The 25,660-nt window shown below is 40.0% G+C and overlaps 1 protein-coding gene across 1 annotated transcript in view; it reads left to right on the top strand.

Moving 5' to 3' along the window:
* The window catches only part of LOC100494358 (SITS-binding protein), a 44,203-nt gene extending 19,170 nt beyond the window's left edge, over positions 1 to 25,033 (top strand). The window contains exons 2-10 of the mRNA XM_031900572.1: positions 900 to 1,071; positions 8,480 to 8,687; positions 10,496 to 10,646; positions 12,518 to 12,712; positions 14,253 to 14,521; positions 17,341 to 17,477; positions 19,618 to 19,739; positions 20,922 to 21,101; positions 24,555 to 25,033. Coding sequence (XP_031756432.1) covers positions 900 to 1,071; positions 8,480 to 8,687; positions 10,496 to 10,646; positions 12,518 to 12,712; positions 14,253 to 14,521; positions 17,341 to 17,477; positions 19,618 to 19,739; positions 20,922 to 21,101; positions 24,555 to 24,728 — 1,608 coding nt within the window. The 3' untranslated portion in view covers positions 24,729 to 25,033. The remainder of the gene's footprint in view (positions 1 to 899; positions 1,072 to 8,479; positions 8,688 to 10,495; positions 10,647 to 12,517; positions 12,713 to 14,252; positions 14,522 to 17,340; positions 17,478 to 19,617; positions 19,740 to 20,921; positions 21,102 to 24,554) is intronic.
* Positions 25,034 to 25,660: the final 627 nt, after the last annotated feature.

Here is a 25,660-nt window from a genome sequence, read left to right as displayed (position 1 = left end):
TAAGGAGACAGGGGTCCTGGAGGCTTCAGAGAAGGCACGCTGTGTGAAGCTTGGGCACTGTAAGGAGACAAGGGTCCTGGAGGCTCCAGAGAAGGCACGCTGTGTGAAGCTTGGGCACTGTAAGGAGACAAGGGTCCTGGAGGCTCCAGAGAAGGCACGCTGTGTGAAGCTTGGGCACTGTAAAGAGACAGGGGTCCTGGAGGCTCCAGAGAAGGCGCGCTGTGTGAAGCTTGGGCACTGTAAGGAGACAGGGGTCCTGGAGGCTCCAGAGAAGGCGCACTGTGTGAAGCTTGGGCACTGTAAGGAGACAGGGGTCCTGGAGGCTCCAGAGAAGGCATGCTGTGTGAAGCTTGGGCCCAAAAGGGGTTTGTGTATTTGTGACACTTTTGTGCCAATGTACTTTGCCTATCTCAATGTACTGTGACCTATCTCATGCTGATCACCGTATAGAATGGTCGGTCAGAACTCTCCACGTGTGGTTAAAGTCAATTTATTTAATGTAATCATTTACACAAACACATTAGTGTTTTTAGAAGCTTCCCCACCTGGCAGTTGAGTTAAGGTAATGTTCCAGGTCATCACCAATGACATCTTTCTATGGAATTTTCCACAGACTCCCTTCTTCCCCAAAAATAAGGGGTACAGATCAAGTTCCTTTGGGACTAAAGTAGTATTTCATACAGTAGATAGGCTTTGACCCCCCAGTAATCAATACTAAGAGAATGTTTTGAGTCAAGGTATGCTAACTAACTTAACTAATTAAAATATAAAATAACAATTGATCAGTTATTTAGCCTGTGATATTGGTATACAGTTCGGCCTCTTACTTTTGGATCTATTCTACTCTATTCAGTGATTTTCTAACTCTTTTTGCTATCCTTTGCTTGTTTCTGTTTCAGGATTGCTTTTCAATGGCAAACATATCATGGTATGGGGGAGCGGGCTTAAGCGCTCAGCACTGGCCTATGAACAATGTGAATATGCCTCTACAGCCATTTGTAATCAGCAGCCTCAAATCCCACCCAACAGGCTTTGGATCTGTTTTGGAGCGATACTTTCTGGGATCAACTGGTAAGTTCAATGAAATATTTCTGATGCGCAGGGCATATGGGATTATGCTATAAATGAATGCTCTTTACAAACAGACAAGATTGTCCAACTGCCTTTATATTGAATTCCACAAAAAAATTAATGTAGCTACGCCCCCTTGGGTCCTGTGCAGAATTTCAGCCCCAAGCCATTTTTCATCAGCAGTCATCTACTTATTACTGATAATCCCCAAACCACCATCCCCCGTCCTATGAACATTGGAAAAATGCCCCTTTTGCCCATAGTATAGTATACCCCGAAAAATAATTCTGCATGGCCTTTTCCTACAAGGAGCATTATTTTTTTTGACTATGGTAAACAAATCCTTTGCAAGGGAGTTTTGTTAAAACTCTATTCACTACCATCCAATAGTATTCGATGACAACAGGAGCTATATATATATATATATATATATATATATAACATAATCAGGAGAGGGCACTCACCACCAAAACAAAAGATGCCTGGGTGTTGGGTAAGGTAGCCACCATGTAGAGAAACAAAGGACTCAGCACTCACAGTATTTTCTGAAAAAAATTAAAAAAAATCTTTATTGCACATTAAAGAATTTTTTTTATTTTTTCTGCAAATCCTGTGAGTGCTGAGTCCTTTGTTTCCATATAAACTCTGCTCTAGCTGTGCATTCTGCTTGAGAAACATGTTTTTTTCCTAACCTCCATCTCCTCAGCTTAACCATTACAGTGCCATTAAGTTCTGCCTGTGTAAGCCTGCATTCTTCATTGCATGAACTTTACAGCGCACATGTGCTGTTTGCAGATGTAAATTTCACTGAAGATATCAGAGGAAAAATGGTCACGTGGAAAAAGCTACTATTTAGTGATGAGCAAAATATTTCACCAGGCATGGATTTATGGCGAATTTCCACATTTCCCGCACAGTTTTGCGAAACTGGCACAAAAATTTGGCAAATTCGCTGGTGGGAAAGGGTCTAAAGCGGGTAACTCCCAAAAAAAACAGGGGAGTTAACAGCTCTGTTGCTTATTTTTCAGATTGGGTTTTGATCTCTTTCATAGTAAGACATTTAAAGATGGTTTCACTTGAAAGTAGTAGCCTAAAGTGACCAACCTGCATTTGCTGTCCTTTAATGTTCTTTACTGGTTGCTATATGTTTTACTCACACCATAAAATTACACCAGTTTTGTGAATTAAGCCTGGGCAGGAGAGCATAAGCACTAAGGAAAATAGGGGACTGGGTGCACATCTAAATGACACACATTAGGGGACCCAAACACAGGCAGCGCTGAATCATGGGGGTGGTCACAGGTCTCTTTGCTCCTCTTTTTAAGAAGAAAGCCTGGGTGCTCAGGGACCCCATTTTTTAAAAAATTTGCACGCTGTCATAATGTCATGGGGTAATTAATTATCTTAAATGCTGTTCCTGCCAAGCCTGTGTATCAGATACTTGGTGTCCATTTTGCTTTTGGGATACCTACATTGATTGGGCTATTTCTGTGTTTGCTTCGATAATATTTGTATCTCCTGGGTACAGGCATTACTAATGTAACAGCATGTGTAACTTTCATCTCACAGGACTAAAAATAATGAAAACCTATATGCTACAAGGAGGAGACATTCTATATAAAAATGGGTTCCTAAGGACCCTAGTTGAGCTGGAGCATGTAGGCATAAGTTAAGGTTAGGGGGGGCCTGCTGCAACTCTCTATCCAACACACTTTATGTCCCTGGCCCACAAACATAATAATCAGCCCATTACTTGGACAGCACTGAGCCAGGACAAGAAAATATATCCCTTATAGTCTTTATTTGCTATTATTATTAGATTGATCAAATTATACTTATAATATATATAGGCACCCAGTTATGTTTATGATTTCCTAACTCTCCAAAGACATTCAGTAAGATACCATAACCCACAGTATTTGTTTTCAATACAGTTCTAGACCCATTAAAACTAACTGGATTAATGGCTGTTACAACACTGGATAAATGATCATACAACATAAGTCTGTTCTTTCTTTGTCAAAATACTACCTAGGTTATTTGCACTGAGAGGAAACCACTTTCTTCCTCCTTTTCCAAAACTACAGTGTAAATCCCTACCCTTTGCACAGGCATAAAATCCCCACTGACGGATTACATAAAAAAGACAATAAATGGATAGGTTGGGTATTCATCATATCTTTGTGAAAGAGGTAAAATAAAACTTCCAGTTTGGACAGATCCATTTCAAAATGACATGATCTGTAGAAAGAGACCCCTGATCTGACATACATGACTAGGCAGCATGATCAAAACTGGCAACATTTCTGAATCCAATCATTAGTATGTATGGCAAGCTTACCATAAACCTGGATATTCCAGGGCAGGGGTTCCCAACCCTTTTTAGCCACATTCAAATGTAAAAAGAGTTGGGGAGCAACACAAGCATAAAGTAAGTTCCTGGGGTGCCAAATAAGTTCTGCTATTGGCCATTTGGTAGCCCCTATGTGGTCTAGCAGCCGACAGGAGGCTCTGTTTGGCAGTACATCTGTTTTATACAACTAAAACTTGCCTCCAAGCCAGGAATTCAAAAATAAGCAGCTACTTTGAGGCATCCAAGGGGTTGGTGCCACTAGCTGGGGAACACTGTTCTAAGGTAACTGACTTGGTTCTTTGTGGTATATTCTGGAGCACATAAGAAAGAGAAAGTTGTACTGGGACAATCTATAAATTATTGCCCATAATTATAAAGGAAAGCCCCTTTTAAGCTCTTAGTTTTTTGGTTACCTGTCTGTGAATCAGAAAATTACACATGCTAAATGGATGCAAAGAATTGGCATGTCTCCACTCAAGACAGTAATATTTATAGAACAGTGATAGCAAAAATATACACAAAAACTCTTAAAGGAGCGGCACATTAGTCAAATAAAATTAATTGTGTCTTATCATCTAAATGTATATAAAAATCTGATATCTATCAAGTCTTAAGGTGGCCATAAAAGGCCAAACTTTGTACAGAATATGGCACACACAGGCAGCATAGGGCAGGCAGAGTATGGCACACACAAGCAGGGTAGGGCAGGCAGAGTATGGCACACACTGACGGCATAGGGCAGGCAGAGTATGGCACACACAAGCATGCTGCCTGTGTGTGCCATACCCTCCCTGCGCTATGCTGCCTGTGTGTGCCATAATCAGGCTGCCCTATGCTGCCTGTGTGTGCCATACTTTGCCTGCCTTATGCTGCCTGTGTGTGCCATACCCTCCCTTCCCTATGCTGCCTGTGTCTGCCATACTCTGCCTGCCCTACCCTGCCTGTGTGTGCCATACTCTGCCTGCCCTATGATGTCTGTGTGTGCCATACTCTGCCTGCCCTATGCTACCTGTGTGTGCCATACTCTGCCTGCCCTATGCTGCCTGTGTGTGCCATACTCTGCCTGCCCTATGCTGCCTGTGTGTGCCATACTCTGCTTGCCCTACCCTGCCTGTGTGTGCCATACTCTGCCTGCCCTATGATGTCTGTGTGTGCCATACTCTGCCTGCCCTATGCTACCTGTGTGTGCCATACTCTGCCTGCCCTATGCTGCCTGTGTGTGCCATACTCTGCTTGCCCTATGCTGCCTGTGTGTGCCATACCCTCCCTGCCCTATGCTGCCTGTGCGTGCCATAATCAGCCTGCCCTATGCTCCCTGTGTGTGCCATACTTTGCCTGCCTTATGCTGCCTGTGTGTGCCATACCCTCCCTTCCCTATGCTGCCTGTGTGCCATACTCTGCCTGCCCTACCCTGCCTGTGTGTGCCATAATCAGCCTGCCCTACCCTGCCTGTGTGTGCCATAATCAGCCTGCCCTATGTTGCCTGTGTGTGCCATACTCTGCCTGCCTCTATATTGGCAGGTTAGATTTTTAAACATGACTGCTCATTTAGGGTCACTGTCAGGATAGGTGGGAGCCAAAGGTGTACAGAAAATCATACACAAATTTATTCGTGTGTGGCCACCACACACACCACCACCAGTTTTAGACAAAGCTTCGTTGATAAGACGCAATTTTACATGGTAACAGTAAGTATGTGAGCTTATAGATAGGTCAGTATAGGTTTATGTGTGTGAGCTGGGGTTCACTTGGAAGGGTTGAATTCTTTGGACTTTGGTCTCTTTTTTCAACCTAACTTAACTACGTAACTGTACCCAAACTGTGGGTTGGGTGAGATGCTCATTGACCATTATAAAAAGGTAATTTTAAAAGGTCAGTTAGGGTGAAGTTTGGGGGGTACGGCTATGTGGTACTCTAGATAATCATGGAAATGTAGCTGAATGGCTGATTTGGCAGTTATTTATTTCATGTAGCTGTAGTCATGTTATGAGAGAGGCTGCAACCTTATCACTTAGTGTTGAACCATATATGTAACTGTAATTAACAGAAAAAACAATAATGAATCATTGGCCCAAGGAAAGGCATTGGATGATCATGGTTAATTCACTGTGAGCAGGGGCAGATTTATTATACAGTGTAAAAAAATTGTGTCAGAATTCACTATACATCGTAACATTAAAAAATAACGTAAAATCTGCGTAATTTTTTATGCCTCTCAACAACAGTGTAAAATCTGGGGTTCGGATGGTGAACTTCTCCATTTAACAGCTTTTTACTCAATTTTTTTCAGCAAAATGTAATTTTACACAGCAAAATAAATAGGCCCCTAAGCCTATCTTTTCCCCTGGTTAACAGCAAAAACGATGCCTTGCCCATTTTAGTCTGCCATGGGGAATTGCACAAATGGTAACTTGGTTGTTGTTTTCTAAAACTTCTGCGACCTTCTTCAATGAAAACAAAGCAATTACATATAATAAGCCATCTGTGATTTGGCAGAAGGGGACGTGCTTGATCTGGCAACATTTATTAAGTCTATTCCTATTTAATATCACTGGGAATATGATGCTCAGCAGAGCAGTCATTGGAGAGAAACGCCATTTAGCCAATAGCTATTAGGTCCACATGATAATTGTTCACAGTAGGTAACTTTTACAAAACATATTGACATAGAGGCATTTACTGTCTGACAAAACTTATTGCAATTTACATTATGTTTTTCCCTTTATATTTTATTAGCAGAGAAACCCTGTTGTGTAACACGAGCGCCCCCTGCAATTGTATCCAGACAGGGCCTGGACAGAAGTTCAGATGCTTATGTTACTAATACAGGAAGTATTTACTGATACATGAAGCATCTGCCAACGCTTTTCTGCTCGGTACTATCATTCCTGTCACATGATCAGTTAACACTAAGGTTAGGATTTCATTTCAACCCAAGAAAACAGGCTAATGAAGTCTTCACTACTTTCTATAAAGCTCTGCATTTTAAGAGTGTTGAGCAATCAGTGAATGACTTGGTAGAAACCAAAGAAATCTGTCTTTAGTTCTTTAGTCTGTTGATCTAGGTGTTAGAGTTTCCACTCCATAAAACCAATGATCTCCATGAACTGACCCCACACAATTGCCAGATGGAGATGGAATAGTTAACCCATTGTATTGGTTTACAGTTTTAGTTTTTATGCCAGGGGGCTGTCGCATTTAATCCCACCCCCTGCCCGTATTCAGAGTGAGGCTTTGCTCCTCCCCAGGAGTGGAAAGGGGTTCGCCTCTGAATTCATTCTATGGGGGAAAGTGCATACATTTTACGTACTTATCACCTTGTCCGTGGATTAATAAATGAAGCAGAGAGGTTGTTCCAAGATTGTTGGTTACAGAAGGGGAAAGCTAACTGAGCAGCATTCTTCTTGCAGTCTGAAATTACAAGTAGTTTGGAGAATGGAATTCCAAGCTAACGGATGTATCTGTTATCAAATGTCTGTCCTTCTCGAGGGTAGGAAAATGTTGACATGGATCTCTTGTATGAAGGTAAACACAGGCAACAGAGCTGTAAGAGCAGAACTTGCACTAATTACTCGGTCACAAGAAGGGTTTTTAACCATTAAAATTATTAATGAGCCACTTTGCTGTGAGTTTTTTTTATCTTAGTACATACATAAAGTTATACATACTATAGTGACTGAGTAGTTGGGCAAATACAGAAAATAAAATCCTAATCCTGCCTGGCTCTACCTAATACACAGGTGGCTTTCCTGTCTATCATGGGGTGAGGGCCTGTGTCCAAGCCCCCACAAAAACCCACAAGATGCTGCCACAGCACCAGGTAGCTTTCTCCTAACAGGAACATCGGCCCAAGGGAAAAGCTTGGCAATCTATTACACTGGGGGGTGCCTAACATTTTGGCACCCCACTCAGACCACTTGGCTTTTTCCCTGGTTTCTAGGCTCCTGGGCTTCTTCTTGGGTTTCCTCCATCAGGAACCAGTAAACGTTGTGACTCTCCTTCTCACACTCAAGAACCTGTGGAAGAGCCCCTAGGTGTTGGAGCACACCACTTTTACCTACAGTAACAACTCTGCTCTCAGCTGCCACCTAATTACCTGGGTGGGAGGGAAAAGTAACCAGTTTTGCTCCTAGGCCTCCCTCTGCATCCCATATAAAGCACCTTAAAGGTACAATTTTAAGCAGTCCTGCTACAATACATACATACAGTACAAAAGAATACTTACTGTAAGCATATACTTACGTGTTGTACTTGCTATGAAGAGTTCCATTTATGGCAGTGTGTCCTGCCACACCACCAGTCCTGTCTTCTTCTACTGGGATTTTATAGCAGATCAGATCATGTGGCCAGCCTCCAGTTAGACCAGTGATTCCCAACCAGTGGCTCGTGAGCAACATGTTGCTCCCAGTGGCCTCAAAGTAAGCACCCATTTGTAAATTTTTGGCTTTTGGAACCACAGAGACACAGTTTTACTCCTGCTAGCAGTCCAAATGGGGCTACCAAATAGCCAATCAAAGCTCTTATTTTGCATCCTCAAAGCAATTTTTCATGCCTGTGTGGCTCCCCAACATCTGAGTGTGACTCAGGTTGGGGATCCCTTAGTTAGACAATAGTTGCATAGGCAGTGTTAAAGATAGGCTGAAACTGTAAACAAAAAGGCTGATAGAATACAAGTCTTTATTCAGAATTTTGTATTTCCATTAAGTAAACCCACAGGGGAAGGAAAAAAGAACACTGGTCATTATAGGATAGCTTAATGGAACTGCAGCCTGATGCTTATTTGTTATTTATGGTTAAACGGGTACTGTAGGCACCAGGGAGCGGATACCCATGCTGTTTATTATGTTTAGTACAATATCATTTTCTCTTACACGAGAGACCAGTAATTAAAAGGTAGAATAATTCCTAATATTATTTAAATTGAATCTCGGCTTGAAAAACGGACTCCTGTGGGTTTTATAAACACTGCTGTAATAGAAGTGTAAATGAAGCCAGAAGCTTATGTTTCTGAACAAATTGTGATGAACCTAATCCTTTATATTCTTGTTTTATAAGGGGTATCGGTGCTCGTTAATTCAGATATTCCGATATCGATTTCAATAGAGAGAAACAGATTCTTCTGTGTGGAGACTCCGTCGAGTAAAGAGAAGATTCCACTGCAATATACCGTGTGTATAGGCCAAACCATGCTCTCGGTCCATCAAGAGATAGGAAATCAACTTCATGAGAACCGCAGGATGCTTCCAAATGTTGATATACTCTGGTAATGCTTGCAAGTTAATACTGAGTGCCAATAATGCTGCGCTATAAATACAGCTAATGTTATTTTGATATGGTGCAACATTGCCGTTCACCCTGGATAAACTGACCTCTGCAAATCCATTAGCTGGGGGGGGGGGTTATTTTACATTAATGGATAACTGCAGCGCTGTTTGTAATCACTACCTACTAAAAAAAACACGGAGTTCTTTATTAGCAGTTTATTCAAACACCAATGATTTTTTTAAAGAATGACTGTCAACCTACTGTTAAAACAAAACCAATATACACAGTTACAGTATGTATCCTCAGATATATATATAATACCTACTTAGCCGCACAATAGCATTCCATGTAGTTCATAAATAATTCCATTGAACAGTTCATATACCCAACAAAAAGTTCATGGTCTGCTGTAATCCCTTGTGTTGGCCAACAAGCAAACTACTGTATGACTGTATCTTGTAATGAGCAAAGTACTAAACTTTTGGGGTTATGTAATAAGCAGCACTAAGTTTGCCCAGGATTAGAAACCCATAGCAATCAGCAAGTACCATATACTGGTCACCTGTTTAAAAACAAACCATCTTATTGGTTGTTATGAGATACTGCTCCTGGGTCAACCTAGTGCCTTTTATTACATATTGGGTTATGCCCCTTCCTTCCCATATGTGATGATAAATCCAGTTGAAATTCTGATCAATACTTGGAGATAAACCATAAATATGCAATGGGTAGAAACAATACCTATGTTCTGTGTATGCCTAACAGCAATGGAACACCATCTAGGGACTTGTAAAGTAGGATATTGGCATTCTATCTAGCAAGGTCTTTATTGTCATATTTTGTGCTTTGCCTTTCCATTCATTATCAGTCCCCCTGCAAAAAAAATCTTTGGAACGGCTCAGTGTCGGACTGAGATGTCAGGGGCCCACCAGAAAACACTGCACCATGGGCCCACTATGAAATTTTAATTCCTCCTCTCTTCGTTCAAACTCTTGACTATCCTAGTCTCTTTCTTCTACATACTATACTCTCTTCTTCCATCTATCAAGCTTTCTTGTTCCCATACAGAAATAGGGAATGACCATGAAATAGACTAAATAGTTAGAAGCAAGAGGGCCCACTGACACCTGGGCCCACCGGAAGTTTTCCTTGGATCCTGGTGGGCCCGTCACGTTGCTTAGATCTATAAAAATGGCTGCTTATAAAATGTGTAAATGCGACAGAAGGGGAATATTTATACATTAATAGGAATAAAACAAAGGTCTCTTTCACCTCTCCACCTAAGAACACACATAGCATATCCTTTTATATGAATAACTGCAAAAGATTTCATTTTTGGACTTTTTGTCACATTTTTAGATCCAGCATGTAGTTCAGAACAATACTTCCAATTGATAATTGAGAACCATAATCAGTGACTGGATTTAGATCTAAAATAAATGAGAATTTATTGAGGCTCTGTCTTTTAAGCAGTTATATAACATTGGTACCTAGTGTATAGTGATCGGATCAATTGAAATTTCAGGGACATTTTTAATAAATACATGTTGCAGGGCAGCACTGATTGCATTTTAATTAAACTGAATTTGCTGAACTTTCTAGATGTGTCCCTGAATTTTCTAGTTCTATAGTCACCCTCACTTAGTGCTTGCAACTAGGATTATTTTATTCTTATGGAAATTGGTTTTCTTCTAAATTAGCTAGAATATTGCTGCCATATTCATCTTGTTATCATTTTTAAAGAACATTCATGACACATTTACATTTGGAATTAAAACTTTAGTGATTTTGTGCTTTTTTGCAAAGGATGCCGCTTTGGAAGCATTACGGAATATCGGATTCTGCCGCCAAACTTGAAAGGGAATTGAGATCGTTCCATAACAAACTTCTAAGGCACGGCCTGGGAGAATGCCTTATTGGACTCAATGAACATTCCACAATGCTGCTTTCTAAAAAGGTAATCCTGGGCTCTAGTAATGGTAAAGACACACGGAGAGACAGAATTGATTTTGCTTATTAGGCACTTACGCAGTGTTGGGCATCTTTAAAAATAGTATTCATATTTGTTCTGTGATGCTGCAGATGTTTATACCTGTGCCTTCTCCATCTAGTTACTGATTATTTACTATTAAACATGCATACAGGCTAATAGATTATAATGCTATCTGCCTGATCCTACTGAAACTACAGCCATGTTTAGTGTTGAAATAGGCTGGCGGGGCACCGCAGCCGCCAGAATAAAGTACGATACATGGAGGGGGGTACACAAAAGTGTGGCAGCTCCCAACTTGGGTGGGGGAGCAGCAGGCAGCAGCCCTGGAACCCCAGTCTGACACTGGTCCTATTGTGAGGGTTTCTGCTCCCAACTCACTGCTGTAATGGCTAGTGCAAGGCAAACTTATGGGCATAATTACGATATGGGCATTCAAAGCACTACGGTGGTACAATTGAAAGTACAGCACTAGCTATAGGTCAGCATGGAAAACCAGAAAAATGAGCCACCAGCAACTGGCCACAGAACAGCTGTTTTATGGTGGAAGACTAATTGCATTCTGAAGATATTCCAGTGGCTTTATACCGAGGAAAAATTGCATGCCTGGAAGGAAGAAGATACACAGGATCAGTAGCAGGAGAGGTCTAAGCACTCACTGTAAATCGAATCATATCAAATTGAAAAGCACAAATTTGATGAGGGAAATCCGCGAAACACGTTTGCCGCTCGACTTTTTTGATGCACGTGTCTTTTGACACGACAGTGTCATGAAACCATGTCCATTTTGACACAACAGTGTCCAATTTGATGCAGAATATATTTTCTTGTTGCAATTTTTTGCAGCAGTTTCTAGAAACAATTCACCAATGTCGAAATGCGGAAATTTGCTGCAAAACCATGCCTGGTGAAAAAATTTGCTCATCACTCGTTTCCATGAATCCTCTTTCATTTTCCCTAACAGGAATTGCTCTATTAGCCATTATAGGAGTATTGGCACTCATTCTTGAAAAACAATAATGTGTTTAAGTTTCACTTGAAATGGGGTGAAATAGGAAAAAATTATGGGATTAACTTCCCCATGAAAACATGTGAAACAGAAGACAAAGATTGACTTCCTCCTCTGAAGCTGGGTGAAACCGAAAACAATAAAGGGGATTAACTTCCCCTTGAAGCCGAGTGAAACTGAAACAATGAGGGGATTAATTTCCCCTTGAAGCTGGGTGAAACTGGAAACAATGAGTTGATTACGTTCCCCTTGAAGCTGGGTGAAACCGGAAACAATAAAGGGGATTAACTTCCCCTTGAAGCCGAGTGAAACTGAAACAATGAGGGGATTAATTTCCCCTTGAAGCTGAGTGAAACTGAAAACAATGAGTTGATTACGTTCCCCTTGAAGCTGGGTGAAACTGGAAAGATTGAGGGGATTAACTTCTCATTGAAAGTAAAGGCTGTCACCTGTTCTATTCCTCTACAATTCTAAGCCTCCATAGGACTTAATGGTACTGGACAGATCAAACCTGGCAATTTTTTTTTTTTGACAAAAAATGTTAACTAAACTTAATTAAATCACAAATTATGGGAGTTATTTCCAAAAAACTCTTGCGAAAATATATTCATAAATCTCAAAATTATCTAGAAGTTATCTAGATAATCTATCTGACTTTATTTCAAAATTGCTTAGTAAATGTGCCCCATAGTGTAGGTAGGACTTTTTTTTTTACAGATATTTTTACAGCTATATCATCAGCTATAATAGATCAAAAATATACTTGGTGGGACAGGTAATGTCTTCTCTTTTGCATTTTCTTACGATTATTGTTATATTTTTTTTGCAGGACCACATGCCCAACAATCCCCACGGATTACGCTCTCCGAGACAGAAAAGGGGCCACCACCAAGTTAGGCATTTAAATCTATTGATTACTACATCCCCATATACAAGTATTAACTCTGAACAATTCCAGAATTATCTGAAGGAAGGAAAAGATAACTATTGGCTGAGTCTTTATTCGCAGATTGATGCTTCGCTGGTATGTCTACTCCTTTCTAATGAATAGATTGATGTGATAAAATTTGAGATAAAATAGCAATTAGGCAAATGGAAAATTTGGGTTAGCACCAGTAAAGCTCTCCGCTTCTATCTCTACTTCAGAAGGAAATTTCCCTCTATTTAGGGCGATTGATGTGACCCTAAAAAGCATGGGGGCCCGGGTTGAGTCACAACCCATAGATTAAGCAAATTTACACTGAGTAGTAAAAAGGCAGGGAACCTTAGGGTCTAGAAGTAAAAAATCAGTGCCAAGTTTAAGCTTAGATCCTGATTAACCTCTAGTTTATATTGTATTTACCAACCACCATGACCAACAACACATTCTTGTACAAGATCACCTGGAGATCTACAGTTCACCTCCATCTTTTTTTACCTGAAAGGCAGACTGGTCGGGGCATTACTGATAGTTGTGACCTCTGACACATGCTATGGGTCTCAAACATTGAACCCAATAATTATTGGTTTTAATGAGAGTAGACATTAAAACACATCATAGATCCTGACTCAAGAATAAACCTGCATTCTAGTAACTTACCCATGACTCTTCAGAGATAAAGTGTACTCCTGATTAACCTCTAGTTTATATTGTATTTATCAACTACCATGGCCAATAGCACGTTCTTGTACGAGAACACTTGTAGATCTCCAATTCAGCTCCATCTTTTTTTTCCATCATTTCCATGAAATCTTTATTTTTCCCAAACAGGAATTGCTCCAGCAGCCATTTTAGTAGCATTGGCACTCATTCTTAGAAAACAATAATGTGTTTAAGTTTCACTTGAAACTGGGTGAGATAAGAAACAATGATGTGATTAACTTCCACTTGAAAAAGTGTGAAATAGAAAACAAAGAGGGGTATTAACTCCCCCTTTAAACTGGGCGAAACAGAAAACAATTAGGGGATTAACTTCCCCTTGAAACTGGGTGAAATAGAAAACAATGAGGAGGTGTCAAGGAATTGCTCCAGCAGCATTTTAGGAGCATTGGCACTCATTCTTGGAAAACAATAATGTGTTTAAGTGTCACTTGAAACTGGGTGAGATAAAAAACAATGATGTGATTAACTTCCCCTTGAAAATGTGTGAAATAGAAAACAATGAGGGGATTAACTTCCCCTTGAAACTGTGTGAAATAGAAAACAATGAGGGATTAATTTCCCCTTGAAACTGTGTGAAACAGAAAACAATGCAGGGATTAACTTCTCCTTGAAAATGTGTCAAGGACAGGCTGTCACTGACAGTTCTATTCCTCTACTATACTAAGCCTCCATAGGACTCAACGGTACTCGACAGATCAAACCTTTTGACAAAAAAAGTTAACAAAACATTAATAAATCATGAATTATGGGAGTTGTTTTCAAAAAAATTTCTACTACACTGTAGAACAGGGACCCCAAACCATTCTTACTTGGGAGCCACATTGGCTGCTGGCCTGCAGGGGGCTCTGCTTGGAGTAAAACTGTGATGAATATACCTGATTCTTGCTATTTGTTTATACGGATTTTGATTTGCCTCTTTCAGACCCCTGTTCTGACGAGATGGAAGAGTCGATTCTCGGTGAGATTAAACATTACCAGTGAGGAGGCTGTTAACTGGTATCTGAATACTGTGAGAGCTCTGAAACACAAGTTAGGGGCAGAATACGTCACATTCGAAGGTGTGGAAGGAAATACATTTCTGGAACAATCTATCCAACCTCCCAAAGGGCTAGAAGGGGACAGATATACAGGATTTTTAGCAGAGATGGCAGCAAAGCTAGGAAACTCGACAATAGTTACAGCAAGTACAAGGTGAGCCAACTCCTCTAATGAGGTTAGAAAAATATTCCAAATCCCCTCATTTGTTTGTAGTCTGGTATTCTAGATAGGTTGATCTAATATTTTCTGGGATATGAAATGGTTTTATTGGTTCCCTCCCAACTGAGCCCATGCATTTTGGCAGCTGGACATTCTGAATCACGTTCTGCCATCCTAATAATGTTGGGTTGTGGGGGATCATTATGGAACATTCAGGAGCAGAGTTATCACAGATCCCATAGAGTATATAAGTTTACTTGTAGCATGCCTTACAATTCGATCTTGTTTTTTTCTATGGCATTAATCAAATTGGCCTGTCATTTAATCAAATGCTTATTTGTCATTGTCCGTGTACTTCAGGGATCTGATATCTCAGACACCCCAGAAATACTGGTCTTAGTTAATACAAAGTAGGCTATGGACCATATATTTTCTTTCCAATATATTCTCCTGTTCATTATGGATATCGTTTGTACTAAACTGTAGAGAAGCTTTCCTAGGGCAGGGATCCCCAACCTTTCTCACTCATGAGCCACAGTCAAATGTAAAAAGACTTGGAGAGCAACACAAGCATCGACACTGAGTTCATGGAGGTGCCAAATAAGGGCTGTGATTGGCTATTAGGCAGCCTCTATGCACCCTATCAGCTTACAGGGGGCTTTATTTGGTAGGAAATCTTGTTTTTATTCAACTAAAACTTGCCACCAAGTCAAGAATTCAAAAATAATTCCCTGGTTTGGGGGCACTGAGAGCAACATCCAAGGGGTTGGGGAGCAACATGTTGCCCCTGAGCCACTGGTTGGGGATCACTGTCCTAGGTGACCCTTCAGCATTGACATAACCTCAGAAGGAACATTTCCCAGCAGGGCAACCAGAAGTCCACATTATAGTCATCTCTGGCTTTATTACATTACAAGATCACTGGAGACTACATTTGCTTTATCATTACCACATTCCAACATCTGTAGATGTTTATCAGCAGATTTACATATGATATAGAATAATAACAAAAAACATACCTTGTCGGAGGTTGTATCATGTCCACTGTACATCTATAAATAGGTAATAGGAACCCACACGCATATAGGGTTTGACCCTTTGCTATAATAAAAAATATAGCAAAGTAAATTGACATGTTTTGGGGCTATATTAACGATTAGTATGTTATAGAATAACCAGTTCTTTGCAACTTTTAATTGGTCCTCATTTTTTAATTATTTACCTTCCCCTTCTGATTCTTTCCAGCTTTTAAAAGGGGATCACTGACCCCAGCAGCCAAATAACTATTGCCCTGTGAGGCTAGAATTTCATTGTTATTGTTACTTTTTATTACTTATCCAGACCCACTTCTATTCATATTCCAGTTTCCCATTCAAACCACTGCCTGGTTGCTATGGTATTTTTTACTCCTAACAACCATGTAGTGGCCAAAATTCCAAACTGGAGAGCTGCTGAATTAAAAGCTAAATTCCACAAATAGTAAATAATAAAGGCCAAGTGCAAATTGTTTCAGAAGAGCACTTTCTACAATATAGTAAAAGTTAATTTAAAGTCAACAGCCTCTTACATTTATTATTACAACTGTGTGAGTTTCATACCTCCAATCAAAGCTTGTATGTGCCTTGGCTGAATGGGACAAGGAAGATTGTAAATAGTAAATAGGTTTCAGAAAGGGAATCTACTAGTTATATCCCACTGAGTAAGTCCTGAGTCAGTATAAGAATAAATAGAAAAGATTTTCAGTGGAATAAAAACAACAACATTTATTGGCTCAAATTAACAAAAACATAACTTATATGAAAAGCATACTATACCAAACAATAACCAGGTGCATCCTAATCTCCTAACGCGTTTCGCACGTGGCGCGAAACGCGCGAAAAAGTAAACCACACCTCCTCTGATGAAGCGCCACACGGTGCAAAACGCGTTAGGAGATTAGGTTCACTTTTAGGTTCACTTTTCGCTTACAGATACCCCAGCTGGGGCAGTATTCTGCTAACAGGAGCACTGGCCCAGGGTATCAGGTAAGTGATAACAACCACTGTTGGCACATTTTGGCACCCCCAGTAATCATACCTTTTCTTCTCCTTTAAGATAGCAGCAGCCATTTTAGCTTTGTCTGACTTCACTTCCAGACAGCAGTGTGCAGGCAGAGAACAGCTCTGAGCTCAGATTACAGCAGAGAGGGGAGGGGTGAGAGAGCAGAGGTGGGGTGAAAGAAGAAGGGAGGAGGAGAGAGGAGCTAACTGAGCAGGCTTGAGGACTCAGAGTAGCAGTTCTGTAAATGTTTATGGCTGTATTTACATAGACCTTTCCGATAAAGCTTACTTGGTTTTACTTCTCCTTCATCTTTAAGACTTTATAGTGGTCAGTGGCAGATTTATCAAACTTCAAATTTTCTAGTTTTTTCTAAATCTAGATAATTCAAAAAGCTCAAATGGGCACTTTTTTTTGCAAAAAAAAACCCCTAAAAACTTGAAAACTACTCAAGCAGTGACATCACATTCTACCTTTCATTCTCAATGAGCCAAATTATAAACTCATCTTGAAAATTTCAAATGGAAAAATAGCTTGAATTTTGAGACCACAACTCCCATTGACTTCTGCACAAGCCTGAGGTTAACCTATGTGCTTAACCTATCGCAAAATTGCAGTAGAAACTTAAATCCAAATGTTGATAAATCTGTCTTTCTACAAATTCCGCTTTTTGGCTGCTGGGTCTGAAGCAAAACATTTGTTTTTAAACATAAACATTTAAACATCAGCAGTTAAACAAGAGAAAAATCACTAAAATATTTATATTTCACCAACAGGTCCAGCTATTTGCCAGTCTTCGTGCAAATGATCCCTCTCCATTCGGACTGGAGCTACAGCGGACTCAGAGGAATTATCCCGTCAGTTCTTCACTACAGTTTACTAGGATATAATTTTTTCATTCCAGATGCAATAGGTATTGGCCAATAAGAGCAGTGTACGACACATATACATAGTTAGGGAAGTGGGGCAGCTGTTATTGTGTATTACACCGGGGCTGGCGTAGGGCCTTGCCTAATTAGAACAGGATATGGCAAACTCAATGCTCACAAATGACAGTCACTATAATGATGAGAAGTATTTAAACACTGGTGGGAATAGATATTGAGATTTTCGGCACTCTGTACCTGCCATGTATGTCTCCTGCCATTGAGCACCAATAACCAATTGCAGTAGCGTTGCTACACCGTGCCAGGCCCCCCAGCAAAAAAATCTTTGGAGGGGCCCAGCATGCAAAGCAAGCACTACCTGTTCCTCCTGTTCCACACCCACCCCTCACGTCCCAACTCACCGACTGCCCCTCCCCACTGCTAGTTCTCAGGTAGGAGAGCGGTGGGAACAGTGTGAGACTGGGACCCCAGGGGCCCACCAGAAAACCTTAGACCATAGTCCAACTCTCCAAACTATTTTTCCTCCTTTCCTCACTCAACCACTTTATTCTCCAAGTCTCTTTTATTTACATGCTAGCATCTATCCTTCCATCTATTTCTCCTCTTTGTTCCCATTCAGAAATAGGGAATGACCATGAAACAGGCCAAATGGTCAGGAGCAGGAGGGCCCACTGACACCTGGGCCCACCGGGAGTTTTCCTGGTATCCTGTTGGGCCAGTCCGACACTGGGTGGGAAGGAGGGTTCACTAAAGCTATAGAGGAGGGTCTGCTTCCCCAATAGTTATGCTACTGTACTACATTTCAATGGCATTCATATTGAAGCTTGGCAATGCATTATGACTTAATTATTATCTATGTTGCCCTACTTAGCATTGGTACGTTAAGCCTACTCCAGGCTGCCCCTTGTGGCCTACCCGCCACTACCTGCCGCTGCCTCTACTTCCACTGCCCCCAAACCTGACCTGCGCATCATGCTAGCTAAAGAGTAGTATGGGTATTTCTTTATAATTTGTTGCACAGCATAGTGCCAGCTGTGTGAGGAGCTGATGGGCTGTAGAAATGATTAAATAGGGGATAATTTGTGACATGATTTTGGCTCAAACTGTAGTGAAGTCCTTTGTGCCGGGCGATGTTACATTCCCTTCCAAGCACCGGCTCTTAGGTTTATTAAGATAATATCACGGAGAGCAAAGTCAATTCCAAAGCAATTTTTTAACTTTTCTTTTCTGCAAGATATTCATTTTCCAATTTCCTAAATGCGTATGGGTGCACTGCAGGGCTCTGGATTGTGCCAATATATTTCACATCTATTGATCATTCAATGAATGTTCGGATGTGTCTGTTTAATACTTATAAAATATTTATAGGGGGGGATGAAAAAAAGTTGTAAACAGGAAAAAATGAAGCACTGAGAGCAATTTTAAATTCTGAACATAATATTCTTCATTTGACAGATATTAAAGGGGAACTTTACCCAAACACAATACGAGCTTATGAAAAGTAAACGTAAATTCAAGCAACTTTGCAATATACATCAATTAAAAAATATGCAGCCTTTTCATGATTTTTAATGTAATAATGTGGTTTGGTAATAGGGTTGGCACCTTTGCTGTTGGTAAACTCCGGGTGGGGCAGCGATGTCATGGGGATGGGGCTATTAAGTGGCAATCAGTGATGAATCAAAACCAAACAGGTGGCAGCTATATTTGGAACAATTCCCTAAGCCCCGCCCCCTGTTCCCTTGCAGATCTGGCTGACTACTTTGAGACTCAAATAAAATGTAACAGTAGTCACCTGTCCTCAGCCTGCCTTCAGCCTGCATCCTCCCAGTCCCACAATTCCCTGCACAAGTGAGGTCAATATGAAAAGGAACATCACAGTGCAATGCATTGTGGGTTATGTAGTTCCTGGATGCTGTCTGTAAGCTGTGGAGATGTTGTTACAATTTGTAACATCAATGTTTTAGTCCCTCCTCCCCTGCCAGGATTTCAAATGATGCAGAAAGAGAAGAACTGTTTTGCAGCTGGATTTCAGCATATAAAAATGGTATTTATTTATACTTATTGAAGGGATATGTTACAGTGATTTAGGTTCTTTCGCCATATATTGCGCCTGGATATACAATAAGGATATATATATAAATCTTCTGTCTGTATTTTATTGAGGAGGGACATTGGCAGATGAGTTTCTAACAGATGAAGAACTGTTTATCCGCTGGTTGCAAATTGTGACCTTTCTTCCAGTGATGTCCTTCAACACTCCCCCCTGGGTTTGCTGCGATGATTGGGTAAATATCACAGTCTCTGTATGTTTCCTGCAAAGAAGGTAGAACATTGTCTAATTTAACCTTTAAAATGTGGGCAGTCCGGTGACATTTAGCGTTTATTGTATCAATAACAATAGAAAACAAATAGCACCACCAAGTAGTGCATAATGCTCTCATTTCCTATGGGTATGGGATCCCTTATCCGGAAACCCGTTATCCAGAAAGTTCAAAATTATGGAAAGGCCATCTCTGTTAGACTCCATTATAAGCAAATAATTCTAATTTTTAAAAATGATTTGATCCCAACTAAAATATAATTACCCCTTATTGGGGGCAGAACAGCCCTATTGGGTTTATTTAATGGTTAAATGATTCCCTTTTCTCTGTAATAATAAAACAGTACCTGTACTTGATCCCAACTAAGATATAATTACCCCTTATTGGGGGCAGAACAGCCCTATTGGGTTTATTTAATGGTTAAATGATTCCCTTTTCTCTGTAATAATAAAACAGTACCTGTACTTGATCCCAACTAAGATATAATTACCCCTTATTGGGGCAGAACAGCCCTATTGGGTTTATTTCATTGTTAAATGATTCCCTTTTCTCTGTAATAATAAAACAGTACCTGTACTTGATCCCAACTAAGATATAATTACCCCTTATTGGGGGCAGAACAGCCCTATTGGGTTTATTTAATAGTTAAATGATTCCCTTTTCTCTGTAATAATAAAACAGTACCTGTACTTGATCCCAACTAAGATATACTGTAATTACCCCTTATTGGAGGCAAAACAAGCCTATTGGGTTTATTTAATGTTTAAATTATTTTAGCAGACTTAAGTTATGGAGATCCAAATTACAGAAAGACCCCTTATACGGAAAACCCCAGGTCCCGAGCATTATGGATAACAGGTCCCACACCTGTAATAATAACAGTAGGTTTGACTTGATCCCAACTAAGATATAAATAATCCTTATTGGGGGGGCAAAACAATCCTATTTTGTTTATTTAATGTTTAAATTATTTTTTTAGTAGACTTAAGGTATCTGGTAAACCTCTGGTGCTGAGTATTCTGGATATCAGGTCCCATACCAAGCTAATTGGGACTGTCTGGTTCAAAGTAGGACTAATGATGCTAAAATTGACACATTGCTTTGTCTTTACACTTCAGAGCGTTCCCTTTGTATTTTGTTGAACAGGTTTTGAATCTCACAAGGCAGTACATAGAGAAACATCACAACTTTGTTGCTCCCCTAGTGACTAAATACGCAGAGGAGTGGATTCGTTCCGGGAAGCCAATCTACAGACCTGTCTGGTGGATCAGCCAAAATGATCCGGAGGCATTCACAATAGACAATGAGTTCCTAATAGGAGATGAGGTGAGACGAATGACAATAATACAACAAACCTTGTATGTTATAGAGTAGCCGACTCCTAGCAAATTTCCAAATGGACTTGATTATTTTTTACGTTTTTTTTTTTAATTATTTACATTCTTCTGACACTTTCAAGCAGCCAAAAGCCTATTGCTCTGTGAGGCTACAATTTTATTGTTATCATCACTTTTTATTACTTATTCTTCTATTCAGCCCCTCCCCTACTAGTGATGGGAGGAAAAGTACACCAGGCATGGATTCGCATTTCGACATTGACAGATTTTTTTGCGCGAAACGGGCGACAAAATTTGCCACGGAAAAATTTGCCACACATGCAAAGTTGTCACCCACATCAAAAGAATTGTTGCACGTTAAACGTATTGGTGCGCGTCAAAAGAATTGTCTCTCTCATCAAAAGAATTGTCTATGTCAAAAAGAATCGTCTCTCATCAAAAGAATTGTCGAGCGTCAAACATATTGTGACGCCCGACATTTTCCCCGTTTTTCGGCGAAGCGAAACGGGACAGATTTGCTCATCACTATCTCCTACCCCTATTCTGATCTCTCATTTAAACCCTGCCTGATTGCAAAGGTAATTTGAAACTTAGCAACCAGATAGCTGCTGAAATTCCAAACTGGAGAGCTGCTGAACAAAAAGCTAAATAATTCACAAAACACAAATAATAAAAAATGAAGACCAATTACAACTTGTCTTAGAATATCCCCTCTGCATCATACTAAAAGGTTATTTTTCAATACATAAAAAGGTATACAAAATCATTTTTGCAGAGACAAAATCCTCCAGTACATTATTAGCTTTCCTGTGCTGATGTTTCAGCCTATATTTTAGTTATGTTTCCCATTCCATCTAAATAACAGTGCTCTTGGGTTATACAAGTCCTTGCTGCTTTGATTGCTAAGTGAGTCCAGATCTCCGCACAGATTTCCATTTATAAATCACAGCCAGCAGATATGAAAGAAGAAATAAGAGCCGCAGGTGACAGAATGGGTTTTGAAGAATTGAACTAAAATACATTTAGGCAGCCATTATTCCTATAAGATAAACTCTTACATCTGCAATGCCTGGTTTTGTAGAATGGGCTGAAATCCCCCCAAAAATGGCATATAATCATAAGGCCCTTGGAAAGTAGCAGCTTTATTATAAACTGGTTTACACACTGTAATGCTTTTTTTTTACACAACTGTAGAACTGCAGGTATGGGATCCAAAAACATATTCCAGAAAACTCCAAATTACACAAAAGTCCATCTCCCACAGACTCCATTTTAATCAAATAATTCATATTTTTAAAAATGATTTCCTTTTTCTCTGTAATAATAAAACAGTACCTGTACTTGATCCCAACTAAGATATAATTACCCCTTATTGGGGGCAGAACAGCCCTATTGGGTTTATTTAATGGTTAAATGATTCCCTTTTCTCTGTAATAATTGTAATAATAAAACAGTACCTGTACTTGATCCCAACTAAGATATAATTACCCCTTATTGGGGGCAGAACAGTCCTATTGGGTTTATTTAATGGTTAAATGATTCCTTTTTCTCTGTAATAATAAAACAGTACCTGTACTTGATCCCAACTAAGATATAATTACCCCTTATTGGGGGCAGAACAGCCCTATTGGGTTTATTTCATGGTTAAATGATTCCCTTTTCTCTGTAATAATAAAACAGTACCTGTACTTGATCCTAACTAAGATATAATTACCCCTTATTGGGGGCAGAACAGCCCTATTGGGTTTATTTAATGGTTAAATGATTCCTTTTTCTCTGTAATAATAAAACAGTACCTGTACTTGATCCCAACTAAGATATAATTACCCCTTATTGGGGCAGAACAGTCCTATTGGGTTTATTTAATGTTTACATTATTTTTGATAGACTTAAGGTATGGAGATTAGTGATGAGCAAATTTTTTCACCAGGCATGGATTCGCAGCGAATTTCTGCAAATTTGATTGGCGAATTGTTTACCGAAACTTCCACGAAAATTTGGCACATAAAAATTTGTCACACGTCAAAATAAGTCACATAAAAATGGGCGTGGTCGCATAAAAAATAGACGCTGGCTACAAAAAACTGTGGTCGTCAAAAAAGTCACGCGGCAAACACGTTTCGTGGATTTTTCGCCGTTTTGCAAATTTTCTGGTCGTTTCGTAATTTTACAGCAAAGCGAAACAGAACAGATTCGCTCATCATTAATGGAGATCGAACTTACAGAAAGTCTCCTTATACGGAAAACCCCAGGTTCCAAGTATTCTGGATAACGGGTCCCATACCCGTATATCTATATGAATAAATATAATAACAATCACTGTGGCCCTGAGTGCCGGAAATAATGTTATCCCCGTTCTGACAAACTCTGGACATAATTGTGTCTTATTTGTCAGTATGCGCACTAGTGAGTTACGGATCAGAAAAAAAACTCAACCCACACCCAACCCTAACACACAAAATGTTGCCATTGTAGGACCCAAACCTGACCCGCACCCAAGTCTTTCAGCTACGTGCCCTTCTTCCAAGACAGGGAAACTGTGGGAGCAGAGGAAGATTGTAGTTCCCTGTCTGACCCGCACCCAACCAGAACCAGCAACGGTCACCCAAATTTCAACCTTAGCCCGTGTGGCGTAAAGCTAAATGCCGCGGGTTGTGGGTCAACCCCCACATCACAAATGCCTACCCACAGTTGTATGTGTTTTGATGCATCTGGCACAATTGTGACAAATGCTATGCGGTACTAGGCCACAATGGTACTGGAACAATGAAATGGTGCAAGTTAAAAATCTGAAATTACACATTGCACACTGCATTTGTAAATAAACCCTATGGACCCCAACCACTATTAATTGGCTTCAATATGTTACATGACGAATAGTGAATCAGTGAAAGCACTTGACATAAAACACATGGTTAATAGAAATGATACTATCCACAAAACAATAAGGAATGCTGTTTAATTTTTGGGGTAATTCCCCCACTGTACAGAGAGACAACTCAACCAGTTCAGATGTGGCAGAGGTTACCCAGCTGATGAAATGCCCTCTTTTGTAATGGCATAAGCCCCCAAAATACATCTTTTCTTCTTCTATCCTGAGATGCACATCTCTAGATACTGTAACTAGGGATCTACCTAAGGCAGCAACCCCCAACCTTTTTTACTCTTGAGCCACACTGATGTATAGTGTTGGTGAGCCACATAGGCATGAAAAAAGTTGCTTGGGGATGCCAAATACAGGCTGTGATTGGCTATTGGGTAGCCCCATGTGGACTGCTAGCTATCAAGAGAATGTTGATCAAACACATTTATTTGACCTTATATATAATTATTGGATGACATACTGCAATAACTATGTTACAGTTGGTGATAGTATAATATTTTTATGTTTTTTTTCTATTCACAAGCGTTAAATAAAATCAAATCTGTTCCTCCCTCCTAGGTTCTGATAGCACCTATCGTGGAACAGGGGCAAGTCCATCGAGATATCTTCCTCCCTGGAAATGACTACAAGTGGATGGATACCAAGACCTCTCGAGTGTTTGACGGAGGAACAACTTTAAAAAACTATTTTTGCAGCCTACTGGAAATTCCAGTGTTTATTAAGACCTCCTAGAAAGAAAAAAGAAAAAAAAACTAGTTATTAATGTATATCACTTCTAAGAAGATAATTACTTTAGAGCTGTCTCTTATTTAGAGATGACCGCACTTTTTCTATGCACTCCGAGGACTATGTGCTTTTAATGATTTTAGTATTCGTTATTGTCTAGGGTTTTTCCAAGGTTTTTCCAGATCCCATGGCATTTGCTTTTAACTACAAACTGAGCACTGTATGTTGTGGAGATCAGATCATGCACTGTAATATTTATTGCTAAAGTCTTAATAAATAACCCACAGCGTCTACCTCTCTGTAGTAACAAAGTGGCCTTCGACTGTCTGTTTTCGTGACACTTTCCACCTAGTTTCCTATTTTTCACATTAAACTGTATAGTTAACTTATGAAAATAAGTATCTAACATTTCAGAACCTTAAGGTGCCCAAAACCTGCTAGATCTGCTCATTTGAGGAGGTTACCTATTGAGAGCATGGCTGATCTATACAAAGTTGGCTGATCTGATAATATCTGCAAAAGCAAATTAATGTGTATCCCAAATTTCACTCTAAGGTGGGCTTTATATACTTCTATATGGTAGAGCAGTGCTGTCCAACTGGCAGCCCACGGCACTGCTTTAGCCTCCCAAAGAAGGCCAGCCCCGACAGTGTGGTAACCACTGAATTAATGGGTGGGATCTTTTACTCCTGAAGAAGTAGACAAGAGCCGCCCCAGTCTAAAAGTCCATTATTTACCTTGGTTGTCATATGGGTATTGGGGCCCCAAGAATGAGACCATCATATTACTATGGATCACTCTAATGAAGTTCACAACAATTGGGGTTTTTTTTGCAATTAAGGATGGCAAAATGTATCATGTGTACATGCTTCTCTTTGAAAATATAACCCAATACTCTCCATTGCAAAGAGTGTGAAAAGATCAGAAGAGATAACTAC

Source organism: Xenopus tropicalis, chromosome 4 (genome assembly GCF_000004195.4).
Source record: "Xenopus tropicalis strain Nigerian chromosome 4, UCB_Xtro_10.0, whole genome shotgun sequence".
NCBI lineage: Eukaryota > Metazoa > Chordata > Amphibia > Anura > Pipidae > Xenopus > Xenopus tropicalis.
Note: the sequence above shows the minus strand (reverse complement) of the source record. Positions and strands in the feature narration are given on the sequence as shown.